Source organism: Opisthocomus hoazin, chromosome 20 (assembly GCF_030867145.1).
Source record: "Opisthocomus hoazin isolate bOpiHoa1 chromosome 20, bOpiHoa1.hap1, whole genome shotgun sequence".
Taxonomy (NCBI): Eukaryota; Metazoa; Chordata; class Aves; order Opisthocomiformes; family Opisthocomidae; genus Opisthocomus; species Opisthocomus hoazin.
In genome coordinates this window covers 12,069,287-12,097,063 of record NC_134433.1, presented here as the reverse complement: position 1 = coordinate 12,097,063, position 27,777 = coordinate 12,069,287, and the positions used below count along the sequence as shown (strand labels likewise).

The 27,777-nt window shown below is 57.4% G+C and overlaps 1 protein-coding gene across 4 annotated transcripts; it reads left to right on the top strand.

Annotated features, from left to right (window-relative positions):
* The first annotated feature begins 192 nt into the window (after window positions 1-192).
* On the top strand, window positions 193-25,906 carry FLOT2 (flotillin 2). Of its 4 annotated transcripts, XM_075440335.1 has the most exons (14): window positions 193-319; window positions 407-525; window positions 1,337-1,460; window positions 1,544-1,855; window positions 12,300-12,381; window positions 17,045-17,135; window positions 21,554-21,677; window positions 22,093-22,211; window positions 22,654-22,767; window positions 22,860-22,979; window positions 23,416-23,630; window positions 23,816-23,999; window positions 24,159-24,308; window positions 24,488-25,906. In XM_075440335.1, exons 1-14 carry the CDS (start codon window positions 193-195, stop codon window positions 24,524-24,526), a joined length of 1,920 nt encoding a protein of 639 aa, XP_075296450.1. In that variant the 3' UTR covers window positions 24,527-25,906. The 4 variants fall into 4 exon arrangements, with proteins under 4 accessions (XP_075296450.1, XP_075296454.1, XP_075296451.1 ...); XM_075440339.1 differs by lacking the exons at window positions 193-319; window positions 407-525; window positions 1,337-1,460; window positions 1,544-1,855 and adding exons at window positions 3,283-3,390; window positions 15,176-15,244; XM_075440336.1 differs by lacking the exons at window positions 193-319; window positions 407-525; window positions 1,337-1,460; window positions 1,544-1,855 and adding an exon at window positions 3,283-3,390.
* The last annotated feature ends 1,871 nt before the right edge of the window (window positions 25,907-27,777 follow it).

Sequence of the window (27,777 nt, the reverse complement as noted above, 5' to 3'; positions counted from 1 at the left end):
GGGCCTGCGGGAAAGGAGGCGGGTGCGGGCCCCTCGTCCCCTCCGCTCCACCCCCCACGGGGCCACGCAGCTGCTCCGCCGGCGGAGGGAGGCCCCCGCCCCCCGCTACTCCCGCGGCTGCGCCGGGCCCGGCCCCGTTTACCCCGCCCCGGGGAGGCGGGGCCGGTGCGGGGCGGGCGCGGAAGCGGCGGGATGGGGTGGGCGCTGCTGGGCGCGGGGCTGCTGCTGGCGCTCTACACGCTGCTGCGCCACGGGCTGCGCCGCGCGCCGCCGCCCCGCCCCCGCCGCGCGCTCCGCGGCCGCACCGCCATCGTCACCGGTGAGCGGCGGGGGCGCGCCCGCGCGCGGCCCCGGTGAGGCGCGCGGGCACCCGCGCTCAGCCGCTCCGTTCCGTTCCGTCCCACAGGGGGAAGCGGCGGCATCGGGGCGGCCGCGGCGCTGGAGCTGGCCCGCAGCGGGGCCCGCGTCGTCCTGGCGGCCCGCAGCGCCGCGCGGGGGGAGGCCGCCGCCCGCCGCATCCGCACGGTGAGAGCCGCGGCCCGGGGCCCCCCTGGGCACGCTTGGGAGACCCCCAAGGACACCCCCATGGGAGACCGCCGTGGTGCACCCCATGGGACACCCCCCTGGGCACACATGGGAGACCCCCAGGCACCCCCAGGGTACCCCCCAAGCACTCCCATGGGAGACCCCCATGATCTACCCCCAGGCACCCCCAAGACACCCCTGGGCATTGCATGGGCACCCCCAGGACACCCCGGTGGGCACACTTGGGAGACCCCCAGGCACCCCCAGGTTACCCCCAGGACACCCCCGTGGGAGACTGCCATGATGCACCCTATGGGACATCCCCACAGACACCCCTGGGCATCGCATAGGCACCCCCAGGACACCCCCCTGGGCACACTTGGGAGACCCCCAGGCACCCCAGGTTACCCCCATGATGTGCCCCTGGACAGCCTTGGGACACCTCTAGACACCCCTCCCAGCACCCCAGGGGCACCCATGGGACACCCCTGAGCATCACATGGGCACCCCCAGGACACACTTGGGAAATCCCCAGACACCCCCAGGACACCCCCCAAGCACTCCCATGGGAGACCCCCATGATCTACCCCCAGGCACCTCATGGGACACCCCTGGACATTGCATGGGCACCCCCGTGGGCACACTTGGGAGACCCCCAGGACATCCCCTGAGCACCTGCAGGAGGGACCCCTGTGATACGCCCCTGGGCACCCTTGGGGCACCCCCATGGGACACTCCCAAGCCCCACAGGCCCCCCCACCCCCCGCCCCGGGCAGGGTGCCCCCCACCCCAGGCTGCGCTCTGCCCGCAGGAGTCGGGGAACGCCGAGGTGCGGTTCATGCAGCTGGACCTGGCCAGCCTGCGCTCGGTGCGAGCCTTCGCCAGCGCCTTCCTGCGCCAGGAGCCCCACCTGCACCTCCTCATCAACAACGCCGGTGAGCGCCGGGACCCCCCGCCTCCCCGACACCCCCTGCACCCCCGCGACACCCACCCTGGGCTGCCATTGCCTCCTCTGCAGGGGTGAGCGCCGGGGGCACGACGGAGGACGGCTTCAGCCTCCCCTTCCAGGTGAACCACCTGGGCCATTTCCTGCTCACCCAGCTGCTGCTGGAGCGGCTGCAGAGCTGCGCGCCCAGCCGCGTGGTCATCGTCGCCTCCAGCGCCCACCGCGCTGGCCGCCTGCGCCCCGATGCCCTGGGCCGGCCGCCCCCTGGGCTGCTCTCCACCTTCCAGGACTATTGCGACAGCAAGCTGGCCAACGTGCTGCACGCCCGGGAGCTGGCCACACGTCTGCAGGGCACCCAGGTGACGTGCTACGCCGCGCACCCAGGTAGGGACCCGGCTCTGCGGCCCAGAGCTGGGGATGGTGGGACGGGGAGGGCTTGTTGTTGGCGTTTGTGGGGGGTGTTCTTTGCACAGGGTGTCCCTTGTCATGCAGTGTGTGAGCTGCCTTTACACTGTGTGCTTTTTGTGCACGGTGCAGCCTTTGCACGAATTCACAGAATCACAGCATCGTCGGGGTCAGAAGGGACCTCTGTGGGTCACCCAGCCCAACCCCCTGCCGAAGCAGGGTCACCCAGAGCAGGCTGCACAGGACCTTGTCCAGTCAGGTCTTCAATATCTCCAGAGAAGGAGACTCCACAACCTCCCTGGGCAGCCTGTTCCAGGGCTCTGTCACCCTCAGAGGGAAGAAGTTCTTCCTCATGTTCAGCTGGAACTTCCTCTGCTTCAGTTTGTGCCCGTTGCCCCTTGTCCTGTTGCTGGGCACCACTGAACAGAGTCTGGCCCCGTCCTCCTGACACCCACTCTTGAGATATTTATCAGCATTTCTCTCAGCCTTCTCTTCTTCAGGCTGAACAAGTCCAGCTCCCTCAACCTTTCCTCGTAGAAGCATCCCCTCGCATGGTGTCTCCCTTTGCACGGAGCATCCCTCTGCACGGCGTGTCCTTGCCCAGAGTGTACCTCCTGCACGGAGCACCGTGCACCGTTACCCCACACGCCACCGGCCTAGCAAGGCCTGAGTGGGTGCGGGCAGCACCCCCGGGGAAGGCCACAGCAGCGCTGCCCGTGCAAAGGCCGCCCTGGCGCAGCCACGTCTGTTCCTTGCAGCAGAGCGACTGGCTCCCACCTGGGCCCTTCCCTGCCGGGAGCCGGGCTGCAACATGGCTGCTTCCCCTCGCTGCAGGGTTCGTCAACACGCAGCTCTTCCGCCACATGCCGCTCTGGCTGAAGCCGCTCTTCCTGCCCCTGGCCTGGCTCTTCTTCCTCGATGCATCCGAGGGCGCCCAGACCCCCCTGCACTGTGCCACGGCCGAGGGCCTCGAGCGCTTCAGCGGCCGCTACTTCGCCGACTGCCGCCTGCAGGAGCCATGGCCGCCAGGCCGCGACGACCGGCTGGCGCGGGTGCTCTGGGAGGCCAGCGAGAGGCTGGTGGGGCTCGGGGGGGCCGGGGGGAGCCCCTCGCCAGCCCCCCACGGTTTCGAACAATAAAAGCGAGGGTGGTGAAAGGGAGGAGGCCGCCCCTCAGCTCCTGCGCCGGATTCTGGGAGGCGGCCGCCATGTTGGCGGGGCAGGCCCGGCTTCCCGCGCCGGGGCCGCGGTGCGCATGCGCGGTGTGAGGGCGGTGGGCTGCCCTCCGCGCACGCGCAGTTCGCACGGCCGCGTTGGCGCGCAACATGGCGGCGCGCGGGAGGCCCGGCCCCGCCCACCCGGGGCGCGGCTCCGACCTTCCCAAGATGGCGGCGGGGCGGGGCGGCGCGGGGGGTTGTGGGAGCGGGCGGTGAGGCTCTGAGGAGGCGGCGGTGGGCGCGGGCACCATGGGCAACTGCCACACGGTGGGGCCCAACGAGGCGCTGGTGGTGTCAGGTAGGGCTGAGGGGGAAGGGGTCTGTGGGGTGGGGGCTGCGGGGAGGGACCCCGGCGGGAAGGGGGGGTCCTGGCTGTGAGGGGGTCCTCGGGTTGGAGGGGTCCCGGTCGTGGGGTGGGGTGGGGTGTGGTGTTGGGGGGGGGGGGGGGATGTCCCTGTCCTGAGGAGGCTTTGGGGCACTGAGGTGGGGCCCTGCGATGTGGGGGTGCTGGGGGAGGGGGGTGTCTCTGTCATGGGGGAGCACCTGGAGGGTGCTGGAGGGGGTCCTGTTATGGAGGGGCAATGGGCGGTGTTGGGTGGGGGGGGTCCCTGTCATGGGGGTTCACTGGGGGATGCTCGTTGAGGGGATTCACTGTCATGGTGGGCACTGGGGTATTCTGGGGGGGGGGGGGGGGTCCCTGTCATAGAGGGGCACTAGGAGATGCTGGGTGGGGGGCTCCCTGTCATGGAGGGCACTGGAGGATGCTGGGAGGGGGTGGTCCCTGTCATGGGGGGTACTGGGGAGGCTCCCTGCCTTGGGGGGACCCTGGGAGCTGGTGGGTAGTGGGAGGCCCCGCCTGGGGGGGTGGGATCTGGAGGAGGTATTTGGGGGTGTCTGCTCTAGGGTGCCCTGTGATTTGGGGGGGGGGGGGATGGATCCCCTGAAGGAGCACTGGGATGTCGGGGTGGTCCCCATCACGGGGGGACCTTGCAGCATCACCCGGGGGGTGCCCTGCTGCGGGCGGGCGCTGGGGCCGGCCATGCCAGGCGATGCCCTGGGGCGCAGGCAGCTCAGTGCCCCTGCACCCCTGCGCTCGGGGCTGGGGTCCCCGCGGCGTGGGGAGGGGTGGGCGAGCAAGCTGGCAGCGCCAGTGGCCCACCCCGGTGCTGCTGCTCTGGGGTGATGTCAGACAGCGGCACCGGCAAGGCTGCCGGGCTCTGGGCCGCCGCCAGCAGCCTTTGGCTGGCGCTGCCGAGAGGCCGCCCTGCTGCTGGGGGCAGGTTGGCTTTGCTGGGGAGGGAGCAGCTGGGTGCCAGCGTCCCGCTGGGGCAGGGCGTCATGGGCCTGTCCCTGCAGTGCCCTTCTCATCCATCGTATCCTACGGCTCTTTCGTTACCATCACGTCGCTGGGCCTCCCGCCGCGGTGGCACTGGACACGGTTCAGGCCCATCAGGTATTTGTAGTGTTCTCATCAAGTGAGCTGGTTGCTGAGAGTTAAATAAACCAGCAGTGAAATCCCCTGCGTCTGATTCAACCTGTGGCTGCTCCAGCGCTCTGCCGAAGCTCCGGAGGGCACTTTGGCATAGGCCAGGCTGCATGCGGACAGGACTTAATTACCATTAGCTGATGTAATGGCTTGCTGTAAGGGCTGGATACTCCGCTCCTGTGTGACAGGCTGGGGCCAAGTGCAGGGTAATGACCAGGTTAGATACAGGTGTTGGTCACTTCGTGTGTCCTCGGTCATGTTACGTCCTTTCTGTCAATACTGGACTAGTTTTGCGGCAGGCGCTGTGACGCTCAGACCTAAACTCACCTGGAAGAAAATGCATGTGAACTTCAAGGATGTGTTACGATCGCAGCTCTGCCATGCGTGTGAAACAGTGTTGTTACGTTTTTGGAGCCAAAGACTCCAGTGGGCTGTGGCACTTGCTTCTGGCTGGTGTGTTATCACTTCATCGCTCTTGGATAACAGACCTTAAGGGAATTACTGAGGAGATCCCAGAAGCAGGCCGCAATTCTGTGTCGGCTGCTTCTAAGGAGGTATAAACCGCACCCACCAGCTGCCTGGAGCAGCAGTATTTCTTGCAGCTTTCCTGGTCTTCTGCAGATCTCTCAGTTCCCAGCTGGGATCTAGAGCTGATGCTGCGCTTCCCTCCGAAGAGACCCCTGTCAAAATCAGCATCCCTTGGTGAAATGCCACATCCGACGGGAGAAATCGGGAAGCCGTGCTCCAGGTTTGCCGGAATGCCCTTCAGTCTTAAAAGTTTGGTTTCGCTTCTGTTCAGCTCTGAAGTTTGCAAAACACGGCTTGCAGGATGAGCCAGCAGGAATTTGTGGCATCTGCTTGCAGCTCCAAGCCTTAGCTTTCCCACAGCCGGGAGCGGCGAGCCGAGGACACTCCTCAGTGTACAGCCGTGTGCTGGGAAGGGAGCGCAGTCACGCCACGAGTCAGAACTGGGTTCAGTGCTGCCACTAGACATGGCTTTCCACTGTCGCTGCCCAACGTGGTCTGCGAACGCTTGCTGTCTGATGAAAGCACCATCCCTGAGCTTGAGGGGCAGCCCGAGAGGTGGTGGGAGCTCTGCAGAACCCCTCAACAGCTCTGCAGCTCCTCCACAATGACGTGCAGAGTGAATGCCGGGGCATTAGTGGGAGGCATGTCACTACAAGCAGTTGTAGTTCCAGGAACTTGAGCCGTGTCTCTGCAGGAAAAAGCAGAGAGGACCTCAGCAGCCAGCATTTACTTGCATGATATTAGGTTGGATTTGAGGAATGAGGGGGAAGGGAACAATAAACCAACAGCAAATAGTATTAAAAACAAGTTTGGGCTTGCAGTCTTGAATTGTCATACAATTGTTATTTGAAAAGACTTCACTTTGCAGAAAGGCACCTTCAAATCATGAAGCTGATTGAAAGTTTTCGTTATTGTAAATTTAGCCTGTGCCTCTTCTGAAGGAAGTTTGGTCACGTGCCTCCCCGGCATGTGGGTTTTTTTCTGAGGAGTGATGTTCTTTCTTTTCACTTTCTTGTGAGACGCTTGAGTTCCTCCATGCTCAAGGAGCAGCTGGCTGTGCCTTGGGAACGTCTGTGTGTGCGGGAGCTTCGTAGCCTTATTTGGGAAGCTGCTTCCCGGGCACGGGTCAGCATTCCCACTGGCACTTGCATCCTTCCCCTGTTGAGCAACACCAATCTCCTTCTAAGAAATTCCACTTGGTTAGCCAATCTGTCCGTGAAATGTGGAGCTCAGGCTTGGTCAGCATGCTCCACATAGCCCTGCAGAGACGATGATGGTCTCTGGAATGTGGGTCCGACTTTGCTGGAGGGTGGTGGTGCTGGGAGCCTCCCGGTGAGGTTTGGTGCAAGCTCTGAGGGGGCTTTGGCAGGCGCCTGGCCCAGCACCGAGTCCTCCCCAAGCGCAGCTGGAGCCAGCGAGTTTTCAGGGAGGTGCACAAAGTACCTGTTGGTCCCAATATCCAAAAATTCCCACCAGCTAAATAGGTTGTCTCAGATGCCTAATGCTCGTTTTGGGTTACAGTCTGGTTGAATGCAGCTTTTCGTAGCTAAGGGTCAATCTGCTAATTTTGAAATACAATGCTATAATACTTCTACAGAGTCTCTTGATAAAGAGATGTATTTTATAGTAGCCATGCTCATCTGACGGTTACCAGAAGTGTATAGTCATGCCCAAATCTCTAAGGTTGGGGCATTTTCCTCCTGGCTGTCGAGAGCTGCAGGCTGGCACCACGCAGCAGTGGTCCAGCAGCTTCGAGGTGAGCACCTGGAGGTGGGTGACAGGGGAGGGCTGGCACAGCCCACCGTGTTTCTGGGTCAGAACAAACTGCTGTTTCAGCAGAAGTTCAGGGTATGAAAGGAGGGAAAAAAGTCAGGGGAGTTGCAGCCCAGTCAACCTAACTTTATTTCCTAGGAGAGTATTGAAAGAAATACATTGCTCGTAAACGCCCTGAAGGAAACAACTACACATATTTGCTGAGTATGACCCGTGTCCAGCTAATCTGGCTTCCCTCGCAGGTGGGTTCGCGCTCGAGGGGGTGAGGAGAAGCAGCAGCTATTGTGCACGTTACCTTTCCTAAGGCTTGTTACGCACTTCCAGTTTCTCAGAAGTCAGCTTGAGAAACAGGGTCCAGCCCAGTTTCTCAAACTTTACTTCAGTGCAGTGCCTTTTGGGGCTTCTTGATCTCTGCCAAAGTAAAAGAAGAGCCGGCAGTTAATTCCAGTTTTTTGTGTAAACATTTCCTGCCGCACCCCAGCACTCAGGGGCTGTTAACCCTTCCGGAGCTCCTCTGAGATCTCGCGTTCTGTTACTGCATCCTTCTTATTCCTGGTCATGATTATGAGCCAGTGAGACCGTGATGGTTTTGTGGTACTAGTCTAAGTTTTGAAAGTCTGAAATAAAGGCTTCCTGAGGCTCTGCAAGCTCTTCCTGCAGGAGGCCTACAGTCCGTGGTGCAAGGAGGAACTGATTTTGCAGATATTATAAAACTAGTATGAAACTGCCTGGAAGACCATTGCCAGGAAGCTGGACAGTGGCTCACTGTTCAGCTGAAAGGCTTTATCAAGTAAGTTCCTTGTTTTGGCTTTGATAATGGAATCGAGAATGTGCTTATTGAATTTGCAGACGGCACTGAGCTGGGAATGGATTCGAGAGCTTTGAAGAGCTGGATTAGAATCAAAACACACTCGACAGATTGACCGAGTGGTCTGAAAGAAATACGATGCGGTTCAATAAGGAGAAATGCAGAGAGCCACACTTAGGTGAGAACAGTCGATTGCGTGAAAATGGAACGGGAGGAGATGGTCCAGGCTGTGTCCTGCAGAAAGACACGGTGAGCAGCAAGAGCCGTCTGAGACCTAACGCTGGTGGTGGGACTGATGGCATCGGGGCCGCCCCTCTGCTTCCAGGCCTGTGTGAGCTGGCTGCTTGTGATCCAGCTCGTCAGCCGCAAAAGCAATAGGAGTTAGTGCGAAGGAGTAGGCAGCTTCTGCCGGGTTTTACGTGGGGTTTTGCCCTTGTCTGCATGTTTTGGAGCCGGAGTTCAGAACTGTTCCCCAGGGTTGAGATTGAGGTGTTCTACCCCTCGCACCAGGCGAGCTGCACAGCAAGCTGCTAGTGGCTCTGATTGTCATCTGCCACATTTAACTGAGTGCTCATACAAAGTTACCTTCTTCGTTTTGGCTAGCCAAAATTCTTTCCTTGTGGTCGGTTTCATGCTGCTTGTGATGCTCGGTGGTCGCTGTCCAGAGCGCAGCATCACAGGTTGTCTCAAGTTTGTAGCGTGAGATTGCCGGTGCTCAATACAGCTATTCACCACGTGCACAACAGGCAACTTATGCAGCTCCTCTGTGGGGTTTCATTCTCGGGAGGTAGTTGTTCAGCTTTTTGCAGGTGGTGGGGCTCAAGATTTCCTTTGTCAGGTGCTCATTAAGTCTCCAAGACTTGCAAATTACTCTTCAGAAAGCACAGCGTGAGAAGGAAGTGGACAGAGTATCCTCGGGGCTTTGCTTTTGGTTTCCAAGCAGAATTGTGGGGTGGTATCTATGTAGTTTTGTTGTGTAACTTCATTGTGGTTTTGTCTTCTCTGGATTTCTGTGAGTTAAACTAAATGCGTGTTTTTAAGCTCACTTTGTAGCATTGATACTCACAGCTTAAAACAAGTCATTTTGGTATAGATTACATCCAAAACAAGCTAGCCAGTATAATGTGCTTTCGTCTGCTGTAGTGACTATCAAAGGGTTTTATGGATTCAATTCAGAACCCTGCATCTTTTTAAATTAATTTTTGTTAACCTTGTGCCATTTCTGCATGTGGACAAAGCTTAATTTATATGCACAGCAGGGCCTAAGAACCAGACACTGATTTTAGTCTAGACCCTGCTTTATTACATGATTTTCTTTATGTATGCCCTTGCCTTTTTCTCTCCTCTCCATTCTGCCTTTTGTCAGTAACTGGTTTCAATTATCAGTTTTTCCCTTGTCTTCTGCCCTCACTTGCTAGCACCCCATGACATTTCCCAGCACAGGGCGCTTTCTCTGACAAACCCAGCTTCTGTCTGCCTGGACCGAGCTGTTTATTCTCAGCTTGGGCGGTGGGTCCACCTCGAGGAGGAGACTCCGGCACCAGATTGCCCTGAACTGAGGCGTGTGGATGGCAGCTCCCTCGGAGCAGGTGATGGCAGCGGTGTCTGCTCTGTTCTTGTGTTCAGCCTGCAACAGTCTCCGTGAAGGAGTATAGTTACTGAGTTATCATAGCAACTTGTTTACCACGACCTGCTTTCTGAACGCTCACCGCTTCCTGCCAGGATACAAGCTCATTGCCTCGAGTTACCTTGGGAGAGCAAACAACACAGGGCTCGTTCACAACCTCAAACTGTCCCAGCTTTGATGTTTTGAGACCTGTGTCCCCGTAACTGTTTGGGCTCCTGTGCTTCCTCGCATGCCGTCCACCAGGGCAGCAGCTTCCTGCATCTGCTGAGGGCTCCGTTGATCTACAAACTCCAAAGCAATTAATCTCATTCCACTAAAAAAAACAAAACAAAACCAAAAACCCCAGACAACATGCTTTCTCCTGGCCCCAGGAATTCTTACTTGAACATGGGACCCCTTGGTTTGGGAAGAGGCCAAGCTGGCCGGCAGCTTCCCGGCTATGAATCCTCTGTTTGTAGTGGGCCTGGCCACTGTACACGGCCCCGGAAGAGGCACGGTGGGTGTTTGTGGGAGCGACGGCCAAGCGGCTGCGAGACCCGGGCTGCTAGAACAGTGGGCGTATTATAGCTGGGAAAGGCAATTTCTCTGCCAAATCTCATTGTGCAGGAGGGTTTATTCTGTAGCCTTGCAAGGATTTCGCTTTGCTGGTTCCTTTTTCACTTGCTCGCTGCGACTTGGGAAGGAGGCTACAGGACTGCAATGGAAAATGAGCGTTCAGCTCATCTGACTTGTGTTACCAGGATGGAGCTCTGCTGCGCTCAGACGTCCGGCTTGCATGAAAGCAACCAGCTGGCATCCCGCTCCTGTTTAATGTTTTCATTTTCCCTGATTTTTCTTATGCTTTGAACACTTTTTAACATATAATCTAGCTTAGTAAACTGTGCTGTGCAGCAACGTTGGGCAGTGCTGGGAAGCAAGCATGGGTGTGTTACTAAATAAGGTATTTCCTTGATTTGCCTGCAGAATAAAAGAAACATCTATGTGGAGAGGCACAATCTCGTAACAATAGTGGGTTTAGGGCACAGAGTTTTCTCAAAACATTATTATGAAACTATTACCAGAGGTTCAGTATAGACGTTAAAGACCACATAGACTCTGTGAAATAAAATACCTTTCCATGCGGAGCTGCCAGGAACACCTCCCTTCCTGTTCTTGGAAAGCAAGGGCCTGGCTAAAAGGCTGAGCTAACTGGGCTGGTGTCCTCCAAGAAAAGTTAAAAGGCATTGCGGTTAATATGCTGCAGGATATTGTATGATCAGCTTCTGTAACTCCTTACCTGGCTGAAAGAGCCTGCCAGCTATGGGAAGAAGGTGTCCAGAGGCTGTCTCAGAGGTGACGGGAGAATGTTCCTGTAGGCTGTAGAGCGCGGGAGACCTGGAAAAGTGTGTAACTCAGTTTGCCATTCATGTTTATTTCCTGCTGAAATCGGAGAGTGAAGAATTGCAGATGGGGCTGATTGGTTTGTGAAAGGCATTGTGTGAAAACTGGTGGAGCCGGCGGTATCCCTGGCTGATAGCAGAAGATGGCCAAACTCTTGAGGATGGGGAGAAGGAGGAGGATGGGGACACATAGTCCCTTCCTGTGGCCCAGAGGCCCCTGCCGGCACACTGACCTGGATGTGTGCTGCCTTTGCTTCTTCATTTTGCCCTATTGCAACAAACTTAATAAGCATTGTCTCTTGCAAGAGCCATCTTCTGTGGCTGCCGTCTGCCAGCTTCCTAGTTCTCCCTTTCCCCTCCCGCAGTGCGAAGCTCCCGCAGCGCTGCAGCCACACTGTTTTTCCCTGCATGCCTGCTCTTCCTCTGCACTGGCTCCGTCTTGCCTGCGCAGTTACATCCCGCAGGGCTGGAACTGTCTGTTGCTCTGTTGGTGCCGTGTTTGCCTTGCTGAGGCGCTTGGGTGCTGCTGTAGGAAGTGTGATTATGGAGAACAGACCCGGGAGGGCCTGCTGGCTTGATCTGGCTGAGACACCGGAGCTCTGAGCTGGGGAGGTGCAGAGCTCCTCCCATGCCAGGCATGAAACCCAGGGCTGGTCACTGGCAGGGTGTTCTCTTGAAAGGCAGCAGGCATCTTATCCCTTGAATCAAAGATGTAAGAACCCAGACAGCGTCTTCTGGCTTCACTGGGGTCAAATCTTAAATGTGTCAGAGGAGTTCTAGAGGCTGCCCGAACGCTGGGCACACGCAGCTCTGTCGTGGACCGTCAAAGCCTCAGGAACCACAGTACTGGCATGAGCCAGAACGAGGAGATGTTTTTGGGGAGCGCAAGGGTTCTCCCCTCCTCCAACGCTGACCTTGTAGCTTTTTGGTGGGTTTAAGGGTTGTTTGCAGTATGGGTGAGGGGAAGGAGGTGAATTTCTTACATGTGTTTCCATGAGGGAGCTGGTGCATCACAATTAAGGTACTGAAGCATGTACTTACAATGATTCTGGTTGCTAGAAGTGTTTAAACTGCTTAACAAAACTAAAATAAAATCCTCCTTTGAAATACGGTCGCTTTCTGTGGTTTTGTTCATCATACTGAATTATTACAAATACTATTTTTCAATTTTATAAGACAAATCCAAAAAAATGGGTTGCCTATGGAAAATTGTGGTGTGAAGCCCGTGGGGGTGAGAAGAGCGTTGGGTTCCCAGGTGGCTGTCTGCGTCGTGGCCAACTGAAGGGTGTTCCAGGGCTGTTGTGGATCTTGGAAAGAGTTTTCTGTGTTTGTTACTTATCAGACACTGGAAGCAAGCGTGGATTTTTCCGGGTCATGTCACAGAGCTCGGCTTGGTAGCACTGATTGCTGTAACGCGGCCGAGCCGAGGTGCTTCCCCTGCTTCGAGGGGCTGGGGAAACCACTGACCCCCCAGGATGCCCTTTCTGCAGCACCCGCAGGCTGCTGCAATGAAGTTGTTCTGCTTGTGACTCGGTCCGGGGGCAGGATTTTCCCTGGCTGAGAGCAAAGCGCCCATGTGTGATCCCTACATCTCTGCTTTCTGCAGGTGGCTGCTGCGGCTCCGACGTGAAGCAGTATGTATATGGAGGCTGGGCCTGGGCTTGGTGGTGCATTACCGACACCCAAAGGTAAGGAGACCCTCGCTGTTTGTGGGTTTTGGAGTAGGAGTTGGGCAAAGCCATCCCAGTGGAGCTGTCAGCAGTATCTTTAGGAACGCAGGACTGGGCACTGCATATGAGAAACTATAGATGAGTGTCAACGCAGCCCACTGTCACCAGCTCCTGGTCGTTTGAAGGGAGGCTGCCCGGCGTGCAGCACTGTGAGCAGCTGGAAGGAGCGACGCGTGCCCTGCGTAGTGCCTTGGAGCATGGGCTCCGAGTGCCAGCTTCTGGCTGGCCTCTGCTTTGGGTGGTGGGGGCTGAGGTTGTCCAGGGCCTGCAGGAGGTGAGTCCTGTCATTGCAGGCTTACCTGACTGTAAACGATGCTGTGCAAAATCAGATCGCAGGATGAGGGAGTTCTGTGCTGAATGTTTTCATGGGGACAGCTGGGTGTCACAGTGCAAAAGACAAAAAAAAGAAAAAAAACAAATCCCGTGCTATTAGCTGAAATACTTTTGAAATGGCCTCTCTGTCCACACCTCTCCTCAAACCCAAGGTAATCTGATGGGGTCTTTTTCCCCCTTGTTGATTGTGTTTTATTTACATAAAACCCACCAAGCTGAGAGGGCTGTAGCCTAGCTGGTCAGTGTGTTCCTTCCTGTGCTGGTGCAGTGGGTGCTGAGCAAGGCAAGAGCCCCCCTCTCCTCTGCTGCTGCCTTTGCAGTGCTCCGCAGCTGAAGCTCTCACAGAGATACTGGGCAGCCAGGCTGGCTCATCCATGAGTTCACAACAGGACCTGAGTTCTGCCCAGTATGGCCCAAACCCTCACCCAGCAGCAAACACGTTTGTGCCATGCAGTGGGCCAGTGTCCCCTCCTGCTCCTCAAGTCTCGTTTTCTAAAGATATGCTGACCGCTGTCACCTTGGGAGCAGACTGTGTTCCTATTTGAAACCACGGGATTTCCTTTCTCTCCCTTTCCTCGGTCGTGGACTTTGCTTGCTGCTTCTTACCGCGCTGGTCTCTGAACTAACCTGCTGTGATAGTGCTGCTGTCCTGCTAACGTAGCTCTTTGTCTTTAGGACCTGTAGGAATGTTACTCTCCTAACACCTTCCTCATGCTCACCAATGCAGGTTTCCTCCGTCTGTATAAATAACAATAGGGAAAAAGGATAAAGATGTGACTTTTGGGTTTTTGCACTGAGTGATGGCCAGGGGTTGTAGTTAACCCTTACTGCCTGATCTTGCCACCTCTTTTCCCTGTTCACATGTTGCCACCAGCAGACAAAGCGAGCATGTTGCTGCCCTCGCTCTGCAGATGGTTCACTGCCGTAGCTGCTGTCCGCCCGGGGCTCAGGCACCTTGCCTTGTGCGGAGGGGTCCTGGCTGCTGCTGGCAACTGACTCACGACACCTCACAGGTCCTCTCCCAGGTGGCTGGGGCTCAGGATTGCTACGAGAGCCTACCGTAGTGCTCCGGCTGCATGAAGAGGTCTCAGCTAACGCCTGCTGCTTTAGCCCGGCCTCTCCAGCCATGCTCGTGTGAGGTGGGAGGGGAAGGAAAGGCCCGGCTTGTGGGCTCAATGCTTAAGAACTGCGTTTGATCCAGATGAGCTTCGTTACTGATTTTTTGTGAGGCATCTCGCTGGGGGAACTGCTGGTTGGAACAAATGGTTTCTGCTCCTCCTCTTGTGTGAGAAACCCAGAGAACAGTGCAGGACCTTGACCTGCCATGTGCAGGAGATAACAGATGTATTCGGGAGGCTGACTTATTAAGTTAAGCAAAGGCTGAGCCCAGGGCCAAGAACTGCTTGCCAGGAGTGAGCTGTCATATGATAGAGGTCTGGGCATTATTTAGCAAACAGGGCTCAGGAATGCCAGCACCTAAACAAATCTTTTAGTTTAAAACCTATACCCCCGGTTCATGCCATGGGATGGGGCTTAATTCTCCTTTTGAAAACAGAGCCTTTCCCAAATACTGTAAGCTGTGCCACAGATGGAGCCTGCTGCATTAACATGAAGAGCGAGGCAGATTTCCTCCTCCGAAATTAGGACATCTTTTCTGGAACTGCCAGTGCTGAAAGCAAGAGAGACAGCAGCAATTGTGTTGCTGTCAGCGGCATCCCGCCAGGCAGCACTAACCTGGGAACAAAAGGAACGGTTAGAGCTGGCAGGGTGCTGGGCTCTTATCCTGCTGCAACCTTGAGGACTAGGGTGAAAAAAAAAAAAAAAAAGAAAGAAAAAAAAAATCCTGTCCCTTTTTAAGGGTCAGAAATAAAAGCAGTGGGAGAGGCAGCATGGTCTGACATGTCGCTGGGGGAACCAAATGGTGTTATTCAGCTTCTCAGGGCAGCACTTGGAAACGCCTTCTCTCGTCAGTGCCTTAGCCAGGAACGCATAGCCACGTCCCTGGCATTTGCATTTTTCTGGCCCCTCTTAAATGTTGGCATAGAAGCATCTAAATTATTACAAAAAGGAATTTTCTGTGTGTGAAGATCACTCCCGCAGAGAATTCCAGCTGACTCCAGGACGGCAGTCCAGGTGGGATACACGGTTCGGTTTCGTCTGCGGTGACTTATGGGCCGCAGGGTGCAGACGAGCCCCCGGCCCGTTGAGCCTCGTTAAAAGGAGCAGCTGGACGCTGTAAACTCCCCATCACGACGAGGGAAGCTGGTCTGGCCCAGCGTTACAGAGCCCTGGGAGAAGGGCAAACTGAACAGGGAAAAGCGGAAACCTGAAAGTCTCGTCTGTCCTTTGCAATGAGTGTCTTACTCTCTGATAACTGCTTTGTATATTTGCTGTCCTACCCTTATTCCTCGCTGTTCAGACTGTCTTTGGAGGTTATGACCATCCTCTGTCGCTGTGAGAATATTGAGACGTCGGAGGGGGTCCCACTGTACGTAACAGGGGTTGCACAGGTAATAATCCACCAGCTTCCTAACATCGTGTCTAACTGTTTATCCCTCTGTTTTGAGCAGCAGCAACAGCAGCAGCAGCAGCAGGATAACATAAAAACTAATGGTTTTCTAATGGGACAGCTGAAATCTCGATACCCTCCTCTCCTTCCCCTTCTCCGGCACTTGCCCTGGGGCGCACTCCACAGTTTGTAGGTAATGCAGACAGATGCGTGCTTGGCAAATTCCAAATTCAGCATTGCTGGACTGATTCCTTCTGATAACAGCGCAGACGCTCGCTCCAGCTGTAACCCTTTCCTCGACAGCACTGTTTCCGTTGTGTGCTTGGTGGGGAGCAGAAGGGCACCTGCTTTTTGGCAAGCAGGCCAGGCTGGGTTCTGTGCAGGATTTGGGGCAGGTGGGAAGGCAGGGTTTGTGCCATTTCAAAAGGAAACATGAACACCTGGGGTGGAAAATGGCAACTGTACCTGGCTCTGCAGTTTTAGACGTGAGTTTCCACTCAGCCCTTTGTCCTCCACGTGGAGACAGTGCCCATTTTGGATGTTGTCACGTTTGAAAGTACAGCATAGAGACCTCGAATGAGTTGCAGCGTACAGGGCTAGCGTTTGCACTGTGAGCAGTTATGAACCAGCGTAACATTAATTACCAAACACCCCTGTGACTTGCCAGCTAAGCAGCAGCAGTGTATTGAAATGAAATTCAAAGTATAGATTAGGTCTTCAGAAGGCTGAAATCCCACACTAGCTGATTAAAGCTGTGAACACATATGGCAAAAAAAGCCTGTGCATGTCCTGGACAGTGGGATCTGGTTTATCAGCTCCCGATTTGCATGCCAGTTTCATTAGGACAGTGGCCAAGGCAGGCACAAACTTGCAGAGATACATTTCAGCACTTCCAGCCAATGCTGGAGTGACTCAGCGTGCACGCAGCAGCCCAGTGCAGCCCGTTAGTGGTTCAGATGTTTGACCTAATGTTCACTGACATGAGCTCTCTGCCCTGTGGCTCCCTGTCCTGACTCCCAATGCCTTCCCGGCTCATTACAGCTGACACGAGAGCCAGGCTTTGCTTCCTGAAGCAGAACCTGCCACAGCCAAGCATGTCTCTTGTTTTACCAAATCATGACCTGCAGGTTGCCGGGTCCGGCCAAAGTACCTCAAGCCCAACTTGCGTGACTGAGAAAGCTCTGGAGCTGCAGGATCTGTTCCTGGGTGCCTGATACTGTACAGGCATGGCCCAAAAGAGCTGGAGACTCGCTTCTCTATGCCTTTGGGTCACGGGATCTGTGGGACAGAGGGAGAGGTGAACCGGATCAGAGGGTGGGTCTGTGTTAATGCTAACCCAGCGAGGGCAAAGGCAGGGCTGCTTCTTGCAGCATCAGCACTGGGTGGGCGGGTGGGAGCATCCCAGGTCTGTGCTGTGCTTTTAAACCAGTGACACCAGCCAGCGAGAGCTCTGACGGAGGGCCCTTTGGGGTCCCGAAGCTGCTAGCTTCTGGCCACCTCACTAGCCCAGTGGAAAGGAAAGGGTCACAGTATTATTTCCAGTCTGGCTCCCAGCCTTTCTTTGCTGGTAAATTGCCTTTAGGCGTTATCTGGAAATCTATTTCTTGTCCAAGGCGACTTGTCTGTCTCCAGTCACAGACATAGTCCCTTGGCTGCATTCTGCGCCTGTCTTACATTACCTGTGATGAGTGCGGCAGGTAGCCCGGGGCAGGAGATGCAAAGGGAAGAGCTGAGTGTGTGTTACCTGGAAAAGTGCAAATATTTTACGTTTTTTGGCAGGATTTCCCTAGAGATAATGACGTTACAGCCCAGGTGTGAGGACGTAGAGACGGCGGAGGGGGTAGCTTTAACTGTCACAGGTGTGGCACAGGTACAGTAACTCCAAAACATCATTTCAGGAATGCATGTCTCTAACTTACATCTGGTTTTCCCCCTTAAGAGGTTACTGTTGTCCAGGAACAGAAGCCAACTGCTCCGAAACACATTCGTGTACACAACCACACTGTCCTCATTGGTTCAAACACTACAGCATGTCCTGTGTTGTGAAAGGGGTTGTGACCTCTCCTCCTCTCCCCAAAATCATTCGTCTTTTTCTGGTGTCTCATTTGTTCACATGGCAAATGAGGTGGGGGGGGTGACTTGATCTGTTTGTGAAACGCTGATGTACCGCGGTGCCCTCGGAGCTGTGTGTGACCCTGCAGGACCGAGCCATTCGCTCCTGAGATGGTACCGAGCATTATGTTGCTTTGGATTATTATTATTAGCACATGGACCTTGTAGTTCTTCACGACGAGTTAAAGCTTAAAGAAAGAACTTGGTCCCTCCAGGCACTGAAATTTATGTGTAAAGTTTCTGGCTTGAACTGAATTTTTGTTCTCTCAAGCCTTCTTCATAAGTGAAAAGCAGCTCTTGCTGCTTGTAGTAGTACGCTTCAACACCTGCATTTCTTAGACTTGGAGGTCTGCTGCCCTGATACAGCCTGTCCTTGTGACCAGGTCCTGCCTTGGGGAGGATGCTGGGAGGAAAATATTGTTAGCTTTCGACAGAATTTGACTCCCCGAATAGGCAACCGGATGCTTTGGTTGAAAATTGCTCCTGACAGCTCATTCTGGGTGTATAAAACCGACAGCAATTCCCGGAGCACGGGCAAGGCTGTGGTCACCGCGTGTCCCGAGGCATGTGCAGGTCAGTTGTTGCATGAGAGGTGACTGCCGCGCTCGCTGCGGTGAGCAGTGGAGCCGAGGGGAGCTGCTGAGTGACGCAGTGACGTGACCAAAATCCCACACGCATCAAAAGGCTCCCCCCCAGGGAAGAGCACCCTGGCTGCTGCAGCTCTTTTAAGACCAAGCACTTGACAGATTTCACCCAGTGCTTAGCAGAGCAGCGGATTCCCGCCTGGGTTCGTTGGTTTGCTCTGAACGGACGTTGCGGAGGAGCTGTGTGCCGTGCGTAACTGAGGAGGTGAATTCAGCCAGGAGCGGTTTCTGGATTGTCGCGCATGGCGGAAGGGCTGGGCACAACCGTGACTCAGCAGCGGGGTCATGCATCGCCCTGCTGCCGCTGGGGAAAGGGGCTACGTGTGAGAGCACCGGCGCGGGAGCCAGCGTCCGGGGCTCGTCCTGGCGCGAATGGTGTGAACCAGCATCCTTGTTTTCAGTTTTTCAGTTCTTTAGATCCATTTCGCTGCTGATGTGTCACACAACCACAGTGGCATTTGCGTGGTTGGCAAAATGCATGCACCTGTGTCTCCCCTCACACACATTTCATAAATTTATAAGCTTTTCCAGCTGTATTTGGAAAAGGTATTTCTGTGAAGCCAGCATTCCTTTTTGACCTAGTTATGGGACATCCTTCCATTGCCTGCGAATTGGTCTAGGCTGAGTGGCGTGTGCTAGCAGAAGACTGGATCACCAGGTGCCTTGACTTAAAAATGCAGCTCCCAGTTGATCTCATTTATGTTATTTTCTCTTCTCATGGTTCATTTTTTTCACTGTCAATTAATTTTAAAGCTTTAGGGTTGTGAGATGCAAGGAATTACCATGCAGAAAGCAGGCTTGAGGCAGCTGAGGTCATGCATGGCAGAGGTTACCTTAATTTTCCAGAAGTACTTTTGAGGCAAACATTTTTCTTTCAAGAGCTTGTGCAAAAAAGGAAAAGAGCAAACAAAGTGTTACTAGAGAAACACATTTAAAAATGTTTGGCATTAGAATAGAAGCACTTAATGTGCCTAAGGTTGCTGTTCTTTTTTCGAAGAGCGATGTAATGGGTACTCACCAGTAGCCTCCTTCCTGTGTTGGCTGGGTGCTTGGGACGCGCTGGGATGCTGCTGCCTTGGGCCACGCTGGGCTTCGTATCCTTCTGTACCATTTTTCTGAGCCTCAAACTAAATGGATTGTCTCCGCTCAGCCCTGGCTGTGATTGCAGCTGGCTGGAGCTGGGCGCGGCGGTATCGATCCTCCAGATGGGATTGTTTTATGGAGGCTTTCTGATTTCCTGCCAGCTGAACTCTCTGTCTGATGTGAATGACATTTGAAGAAGCACCGAGTGTCGCAGCGCCCTGTCTGAAATCCTGCAAACGAGCCGAGCGCAAATCGCTCAGCTCAGTTTTGTTTTGTGCAACCTTTGCTTTGTAGGTTGACATCCACACTGAGCGGGTAGCCAGGCCTGCTCGGGCTATCCAGGGTTCACCAGCGCAGGCAGGTTGCAGGCCGGCTTCATGCACAGGGGCTGAATCGTTCCTTGCTCCGGTTAAGTACCGCAGGGACTCTTAACGAACATCCCGCTCCGTGCTCTGACTGTCCTCTCCATAGCTCCAGAAGGATGGGGAATGTTTAGAGAGGTGAAACTGCTGGCAGATGCACACTGTAAATGCTACTGGTGAGTCTAATTGGGTTTGATGTTTGCAAAAACCTCCTGTTTGCTGCAAGATGAGCCTTGTGCAGGGCTCACGCTCCCAGGTGCAGCTGCACGAGCAGCTCTCCCAACTCCCCCTCCTGTAGAGAGTGCATGCTGCTGGCCTGGGGTGCAGGGAGAAGAAACCTTGGTGGCCTGGCCCCGTAAGGAGCCCAGAGGTCTTGGGGAGAAAGCAGAAGAGGATTGCCATGCTTGCCTGAGGTTGTTTGGTGTTTTGACTGGGAGATCTGGCCTGAGAAGCAAAGGCAGGAAAAAGGCTCGGCCCAGGTTGGTGCTCCTTCACGTTACCAGGGGTAGAGTTGTGGCAGCTGAGTCTTGGTCAGCTCATCGCATCTAATGCGGTCGGTGTCCGGTCCCCTTAGAGGGGGTGGCTGATCCCAGTTGTCCGCTCTCTGGCAGTGCTGGGGGCCGGGTGCTGCTCTTCTGCTCTGGAGGTTGGGCTGCGGGACCGCTTTGGATTCGTGGGCTATCAGACCAGGCTTTCAAGAAATAGCTGTGTTGCTTTTGTCAGCAGATAGACCCTGAAAAGCAGTCTTGTAGGTGGCAGGATGAGGTCGGTAGATCGTGAACCCATCAAGAGCGTGTGCTGGGACCCTCGGAGGGCCCCTGTGCAGCGGCTGAAGCTTTGGAGGTCTCTGAGCCAGGACCATGCTGGCATCGCAGGTACCAGCAGGTCCAGCTATGGTCCGTGGGGCAGGACACAGGGTGCCACCGGCGTCTTGGGGACAGGAGGCACTGCCCAGCCCAGATGTCTCCATGAGAGGGTGCTGTGGGACCCGCTCGGCGCCCAAAGGTGCTGGTATGGCTCTGCTCCCTTGTCTGGTGCTTCCAGACACACAGACGTCCCTGTGTCCAGGCTTTGCCTAAGCCCTCAGACTGAACCTGGCCACCAGGAGCTGTCACCTTGGTGGGCTGTAGCTCCTCATAGCTGAATCCTGTAGAGCTCCATGAGCACACATTTCCCCTGCCTAACATACCCCATAGGGATTTTTAACCACTTTACCTTTGAAAAGCAGCCCTGTGACCAGCAGGACCATCTTAAGACCCTGGCTTGTCTGGACTTGGGGGTACTTTTACGTCTGGCACTGACTGTGGGAGGTGAAAGCAGCACTAGGGCAGCTGTGTCCCACCTCTAGGGATCATTGCCAGACGGACCATGCGGAGTGGGACAGCTGGGTCCTGGCCACAGCACACTGGGGTCACCATAAAGGGTGGCTGGGAGCACCCAGCCATGAGCAGGACAAACCAGTGTGCTACGGCCATCTCGTCTCATCTCTCCTTGCAGGGAACGCCGAGTGGAGCCCCTGTTCCCAAGCTGCTCCTTGGGCGTTTGAGACTCTCCCTTGTTCCCTGCCTTTCCTGTGTCAGAAAGATTATTTCTAGTGAAGGAGGAGGAAGAGAAAGGTAACAAAATGGCTTTTGGCCAGGGGCAGTTGTAGAAAGCCCTCTCCTCCTAGGTCTGGTATTGGTGCAGCGACTGAACTGGTAATTCAGAGCTCTTTGATAGAGTTTTCATCAGGTGGGACCTGTGGGACCAGGTTCGGTCCCCTCACCACCCACTGGCCGCTGCTGTGGGGTTGATGGCGGCAGGGAACACCTCTCCATGCTGAGCTGCAGTTGGGTTTCGGAGAAGTGTCTGCCCCGGACGCTGCTGCGTGCACCTGCGGCGGTGAGCAGGGGATCGCTGGCTGTGCGGTGGCCTGGCTCAGCGTGGGGACAGCTCAGCATGGCCCCTTGGAGGGACCACGGGAGCACGGGGGCCTGGCAGCCTGGTGGTGGTACTGCTGCTTCTGCTGCTGCTGCTGCTGCTGTTGGGTGCCTGTCCCTCTTCAGACGGGTGCCTTCAGTCCTTTTGGTTTTGTCTCCTGTCTCTAGGTGAAGATAATGACGGAGAAGGAGCTCCTGGCTGTGGCCTGTGAGCAGTTCTTGGGGAAGAACGTGCAGGATGTGAAGAATGTGGTCCTTCAGACGCTGGAGGGGCATCTGCGCTCCATCCTAGGTGCGGAGGGCTTTGTGCTCTTGAAGGTGTCCTGAGTAGCTTTCTGCCTTCTCTGCTGGCTGGTCCCAGTTGCCACTGCAGCGGCCGCAACGGGTTCTTCCTCTGCTGACTGCAGAGGTGGCATCTTAGATCGTTCCTCCCCTACAGCAGCTCCTGCTGTGTTGCTGGGTGCTGTGATAAGTGAGTTTTCAGTGCCTGCAACAAGAGATGTCTGAGTCCCTGTGGGTTACAGGTGTGGTGGCTGTGCTTGTGAGACTGCGATGTCGGTCTGCACTGCAGGGTCTGGATAGAGGATTACGCCCTTATGCTCAGACCTGAAGAGATCAGGGGCAAAGAGGATGTTGCTGGGCTTGGACCCATGCCGTTGTGCGTTCCCTGCTCCAAACAGAGTGCTTCCCCTTCCTTCCCTCTGCAGGTACCCTGACGGTGGAGCAGATCTACCAGGACAGGGATCAGTTTGCCAAGCTGGTGCGGGAGGTGGCAGCTCCCGACGTGGGTCGCATGGGTATCGAGATCCTGAGCTTTACCATCAAGGTACGCCCAGATGCAGGGTGCTGCGCTTGCAGGGCACGCGGCCGAGCTGTAGGAGCGGCACAACAGAGCCTGGCCCTGGCTCCTCTGCTGCAGCTGGCTGACAGGCGCCGGCTGACAGCCTGCCCCAGCCCTCCGGGGGTTTCCATGACAGCCGCCGCAGCGTGTCCTGTATCCAGGCTGCTGGGTGAGGAGCACCTGGTTAGCTGCCTCCGTAAACACGGCTCGTGGAGAGAGCTCACTGATAACCGAGCCTCCAGGGAGCCGGAGGGAAGATGTCCGGAGAGCCCGCCGCTCCCTGTCACGTCTGTGTCTGGCAGCGGGCGGACATGGCTCGTTCTGACCCTGGCCTAAGCCCACAAGTGGTTGCTCTGAGCTTCAGCAGGAAGAGAGTGAGATGGAGTCGCTCGTTGGAAGCGGCTGTGACTTATCTTCCCCTCTCCAGGATGTCTATGATAAAGTGGATTACCTGAGCTCCCTGGGAAAGACTCAGACTGCGGCTGTCCAAAGGGACGCAGACATCGGGGTGGCAGAAGCTGAGCGAGATGCTGGCATTCGGGTGAGTCCAAAGATGTGCTGGGCTTCCCCGGAGCAGCCTGTTTTGCTCCAGCTGCACACCCTGGAGCTCTGCCCTCCGTTTCCTCTCTGCAGGAGGCGGAGTGCAAGAAAGAAATGCTGGATGTCAAGTTCATGGCCGATACCAAAATAGCAGATTCCAAACGGGCTTTTGAGTTGCAGAAAGCTGCCTTCACTGAGGAGGTCAACATTAAGGTGAGAGGTATCTGACAGCCCACCACCGTTCCCTGGCTGGTTCGTGATGGTATTGGTAGCTCTGGGACTTGCCAGCTTCCTCCTCCTGTATGTGGTAGGAGAGCTGAAGATGGAGAACCCAGATTTCTGTGTCACAGTGTGAGCACCTTGCAGCAGATTCCTCTCCTGCTTGCAACAGTTAGAGGGGACTGGAAGTAGGTGGAAGGATGGGGAGGGTGAGCTAAGCTGGACCCAGAGCTGGTTGGGATCAAGTACTGTGGGAAGAGTGCACAGGGAAGGACAGCAAGTGCAGGTCTGAGGACAGGGACGTCACCTCTGGGTGGAGGTTTGGTCCAGAGCAGGAGCCACGTCTGGTGTTAGGGCCTGCCGAGGGTCCTTATGTCTGTGCACAGGAGGTCATGGCCACGACCCCTCTTCTCATCTCTCCCACGAGCAGACTGTGGAGGCCCAGCTGGCCTACGAGCTCCAGAGCGCCCGGGAGCAGCAGAAGATTCGCCAGGAGGAAATTGAAATTGAGGTGGTGCAGCGCAAGAAGCAGATCGATGTTGAAGAGAAGGAGATCGTGCGGATGGAGAAGGAGCTGATAGCCACTGTGAAGCAGCCGGCCGAGGCGGAAGCCTACCGCATCCAGCAGATCGCCGAGGGCGAGAAGTGAGTGAGCCCGTGACCCGGACGGAGAGGGACCAGCCCTGAGCCCTGCTGCACGCTGGGCTGGCGTGAGGTGGGAGCGAGGTGGGCTCTCGGCAGGGCAGGCACGTGGCTGGCGGAGGGAGGGAAGCGGCGCTGAGTACGCTGCGGGGATCTGGGCTGCTGGAGGGCTGGGTTTCCCTTTCCAGGGTGAAGCAAGTCCTCATTGCTCAGGCGGAGGCAGAAAAGATCCGCAAGATCGGAGAAGCAGAGGCCTTTGTGATTGAGGCCATCGGGATGGCGGAGGCCGAGAGGATGAAGCTGAAAGCTGAAGCGCTCAAGAAGTATGGAGAAGCTGCCCAGCTGGCCCTAGTGCTGGATGCGCTGCCTGAGGTGAGGAGGGAGCAGCTTTGCTCCAAACAAGCGGTCGGGAGCTCCCAGCCTGGGCCAGGTCTCCGGGGAGCCCAGAAAGGCCCCACGAGCTTGGGCAGGAGGCTGCTGAGCAGCTCTTTGGCTCTCTGCTCATCCTGCCCACCTTCCCTGCCTCCCCAGATTGCTGCCAAAGTGGCCGCTCCCCTCTCCAAAGTGGATGAGATCGTTATTCTCAGCGGAGAGAGCAGCAACACGACATCCGAGGTGAACCGTCTGCTGGCCGAGATCCCCGCCTCCGTGCGTGCCATCACCGGCGTGGATCTCACAAAGGTGAGCCCAGCGCCAGCAGCTGGCAATGCCTGCGGCTCTTGGGGAAGAAGGACTTGCCTGAAAGCTTTCAGGCTCCTGGGGAGCCTCCCCTTCCCCAGCCCTGCCCAGCCACAGAGTGCAGACAGCTCCCTGCCTCCCCCTCCTCCAGCCCTAACAGCTTCTCTCTTCCCCTCCTGCAGATTCCCCTGATCCAGAAAGCCACCGGGGCCCAGGCATGAGGCTGGCCGACCCAAAGCTAGTGAAGATCGCTCCCTGTTCTGCACTCAGACATCAACTGCCTTCAACACGTGGGAATTCCTTTTATATCAAAGACAATTGGAGTTTCGTTTTTAAGCTCTGGTGCCTTATTTTGTAGGGCCAGAAAGTTGCATGTCCAATCAGCTGCTCTTTTTATTACAAAGGGTGGGCGGGGGATTTATTTTGTAATTAACTGTCAGGGCAGGGTCTGGATCCGATCCCCAGTTCCGACTGGCGACTTGTCTGGTGTTGCAACCCCGGTGCCTGGCTGTTCTCTGTCCTCGGGCGGCCGCCCAGAGCTGGGAGCAGAGGCTCAGCGGGACACGGAGCGTTGGAGTGTGCAGCTGTGGGAAGAGAACAGCCAGGACCCACCTCCCCGGGCTCGCTGCCCTCCTTCAGCCGCCCTCCCGGGCACTGCCCAGCCCCTGCCTCTGCCCGCAGCCTGGCTTTGGGGCTGGTTTTCCCCATCAGAGTGTCTTGCCCATGGGGCCAGTGGCCCTGCCCCAGCTGGGCTTCGCGGAGGTGGCTGTCACAGCCCTGGGACTGTGACAGTCGGGCACCGCTGCAGCCGGTGCCCGCTCCCGCGGTGCTTTCCCTCGGGGAAGTTTCCTTCTAGGATCTGGAGGTGGGAGAGCTCCGGGGGGCTGAGGGAGCGTTGGTGGAGGGAGTCTGAGCCAGGTCCCACCACCGAGAATGCCAAAAACCAGCGCTGTGCCAAAGCCACCCCATGCTCGGAGAGGGGGGGGGTGGTAAGACCCCTGAAACTGCTGCGTCCGAGTGCCCTGGTACATCTTGACCCCCTGCGTGCGAGGGTCATGGGGGGACTGGCAGGGTCCTGCGGTGGGGACAGGCTCCTTGGGGACCAGCGCTCCTGGGGCTGGTGCTGTGGCCGTGGGGCCGTGACGAGCAGCCGCGCTGGCCGGGGGTTGCCCGAGCAGGCAGCGCAGAAGCCCCTACCTCCCTCAGTCCCCCTGCCTCTTACGGCCAGTGGCTTCGCTGCCCTAGTGACAATGTGAAAGAGGTTGTCCCCTGTCTGTGTCCCCTGCTCCCCACGGTGCCATCGGGGCCCTGTGCTGCCCCTTGCCCCTTCCCCGCCCGGGCTCGCTGCGGCCGTAGCAGCCGAACCCAGCGTGGACGGGTGCCACAGGGCCGGCAGCACCCCGTCCCCCTCCCTGTGCCGGGGTGGGGGGGACAGGACCGGGTTATCGGCCCCCCGGTTGTGCTCATGCCATGGTGCCGTCGGCCCCGATCTGGCGCGTGCTGGCGGGCGTGCCGGGCAGGGCGGCCTATCTGCATGTGCGTGTGCATGCCTGCGTCCCGCCACCCGCCCTGCTGTCCGATAATAAAGCCTTGTCACCGCCTGCCTTGGCTCTCGTCTTCTACCTCCTGCACCCGTCTTCCCCGTTGCAGCACCCATGGGTGCTTGACCCGCCATGGCGTGGGCTCCCCGGAGTGGGCAGGAGGTCCGGCTGGGGTGGGGGAACAAGGGCTCGTGCTGCTTCTGCGAAGCTCCTGGGGGCACGTGGTGTCACCATGTCCCCGTGGGCGCCTGGCCCTGTCCCTCGGGCAGCTCCCGGCCGGCCCTGGTGGGGATTGGAGCCTTGTCCTGCTCCTGCGCCGGTGAGCGTGGAGCTGGGAGCCATGGAGGGTGGGTGCCGAGCTCCCGCCGCGTCGCCCTCGTTAGCCCGGGGAGCTGATCGCGGCGGGGGCACCCTGGGGTTCGGAGCAGGGCTGGCGTGGGCGGAGGGCTCTGTCCCGGCAGCAGCCCCCCGCCCCCGCCCTGCTGCCGGAGCCCCCTGCACCCACGGGGACCAGGCAGCACCCACGGCACCCCGTGGGCATCCCTGTCCCAGCCCCGCGCACCCTTCCTGCACCGGGGGACAACGGGGTGGCTCTGTGGGTGCCTGTCCCCGGGGTCAGCCCACGAGCGGGAGCAGAGGCACCCGGTGACGGGGCTCATGCAGGGTGGCCCTGCAGATATGGCGGGTGGGGACAGCTCGGCAGCCCCCCGCGGCTCCTTATCTGCAGCCAGACACGCTGCCCCGGAGCGGGACGGCTGGCAGGGGGGCTGCAGCGCCCGGGGGTCCCCCGCGGCACCCGAGTGTCCCCGCACCAGCTCTGTGGTGCTGGCCTGGGGGACGCTCGGGCCCCCTTTGCCCGCGGGGCAGGGGGGCTGTGGGTGCCGAGGGGCAGTGGGGCTGGCAGGCACCGGCTCGGGTGGGGATGGTGCCGTGGGGTTCACTCGCGACAGGGAGGGCTTGGGGGACTGTTGGGGACACTTTGCCCGTGTCCCTGCTCTAGGTGCTGGGGTGACTATGCCACAGTTTCAGGAGAGCTACAGGCCCCCCCCACCCCCTGACACCTCTGGGTCACAGCAGGGGCCGAAGACAGGAGGGGATGGTCCCTTGCAGCCCCCAAGTCCCGCCCTCCTCGTGCTGGGGACAGGCTGGTGCCAGGGCTCGACCCTGCGTCACCTCCTGCAGGGTCTGGCCAGGCTGGGGGGGTGCGTGGGTGATGCTGCCCCTGTTTCTGTCACCCAGAGGTGACAGCGGGTCTGGGGACACCTTGTGTGGCAGGACAGGGTCCCCGATAGCCAGACACTGCTGCTTATCAGGGCCCCCACGCAGAATGTCCTGGCGGGGGATTATCACCTCCCGGCAGGCGGCTTCCAGGAACGCTGGTGTGTCCTGGCACAAACAACCGGGCGCGATGGCACGGCCCTATGGGGACAGACAGGGCTGGGGACACAAGTGGCTGGGGGACACGTATGACCAGGGTCATGCACAGGCAGGCAATGCTCATGGCCGGGGGCTGCAGCCATTTGGGGACAGGGGACAAGTATGAGCAGGGTCATGCACAAGGAGGTGACACAGCCTTCCTGGGGACAGATATGACCAAGGAACCATGTCCTTTGGGGACACACAACCTGGGGACACAACCCTCCAGGGGCCACATCCCCCCCAGAGGAGGTATGCGCAAGCAGGGGACAGGTACCCCCAGGGGACACGTCCTTGCAGGCTGCGGGGCACATGGTTTTGGGGGGGACTCACTGCTAGGGGACATGTCCCTCGAGCGAACATCTATGGCCAGGGGACACAGTGCTTTGGAGGCCACCTGCCTCAGGGGGACACAAGCTCCCTACACCCACATGTGTCCCCCCCCCACCTGCCCAGACCCCATCCCCACGGGGCTGCCACCCTGCCATGTCCAAAGCCCCAGTCCAGCAAGCGGG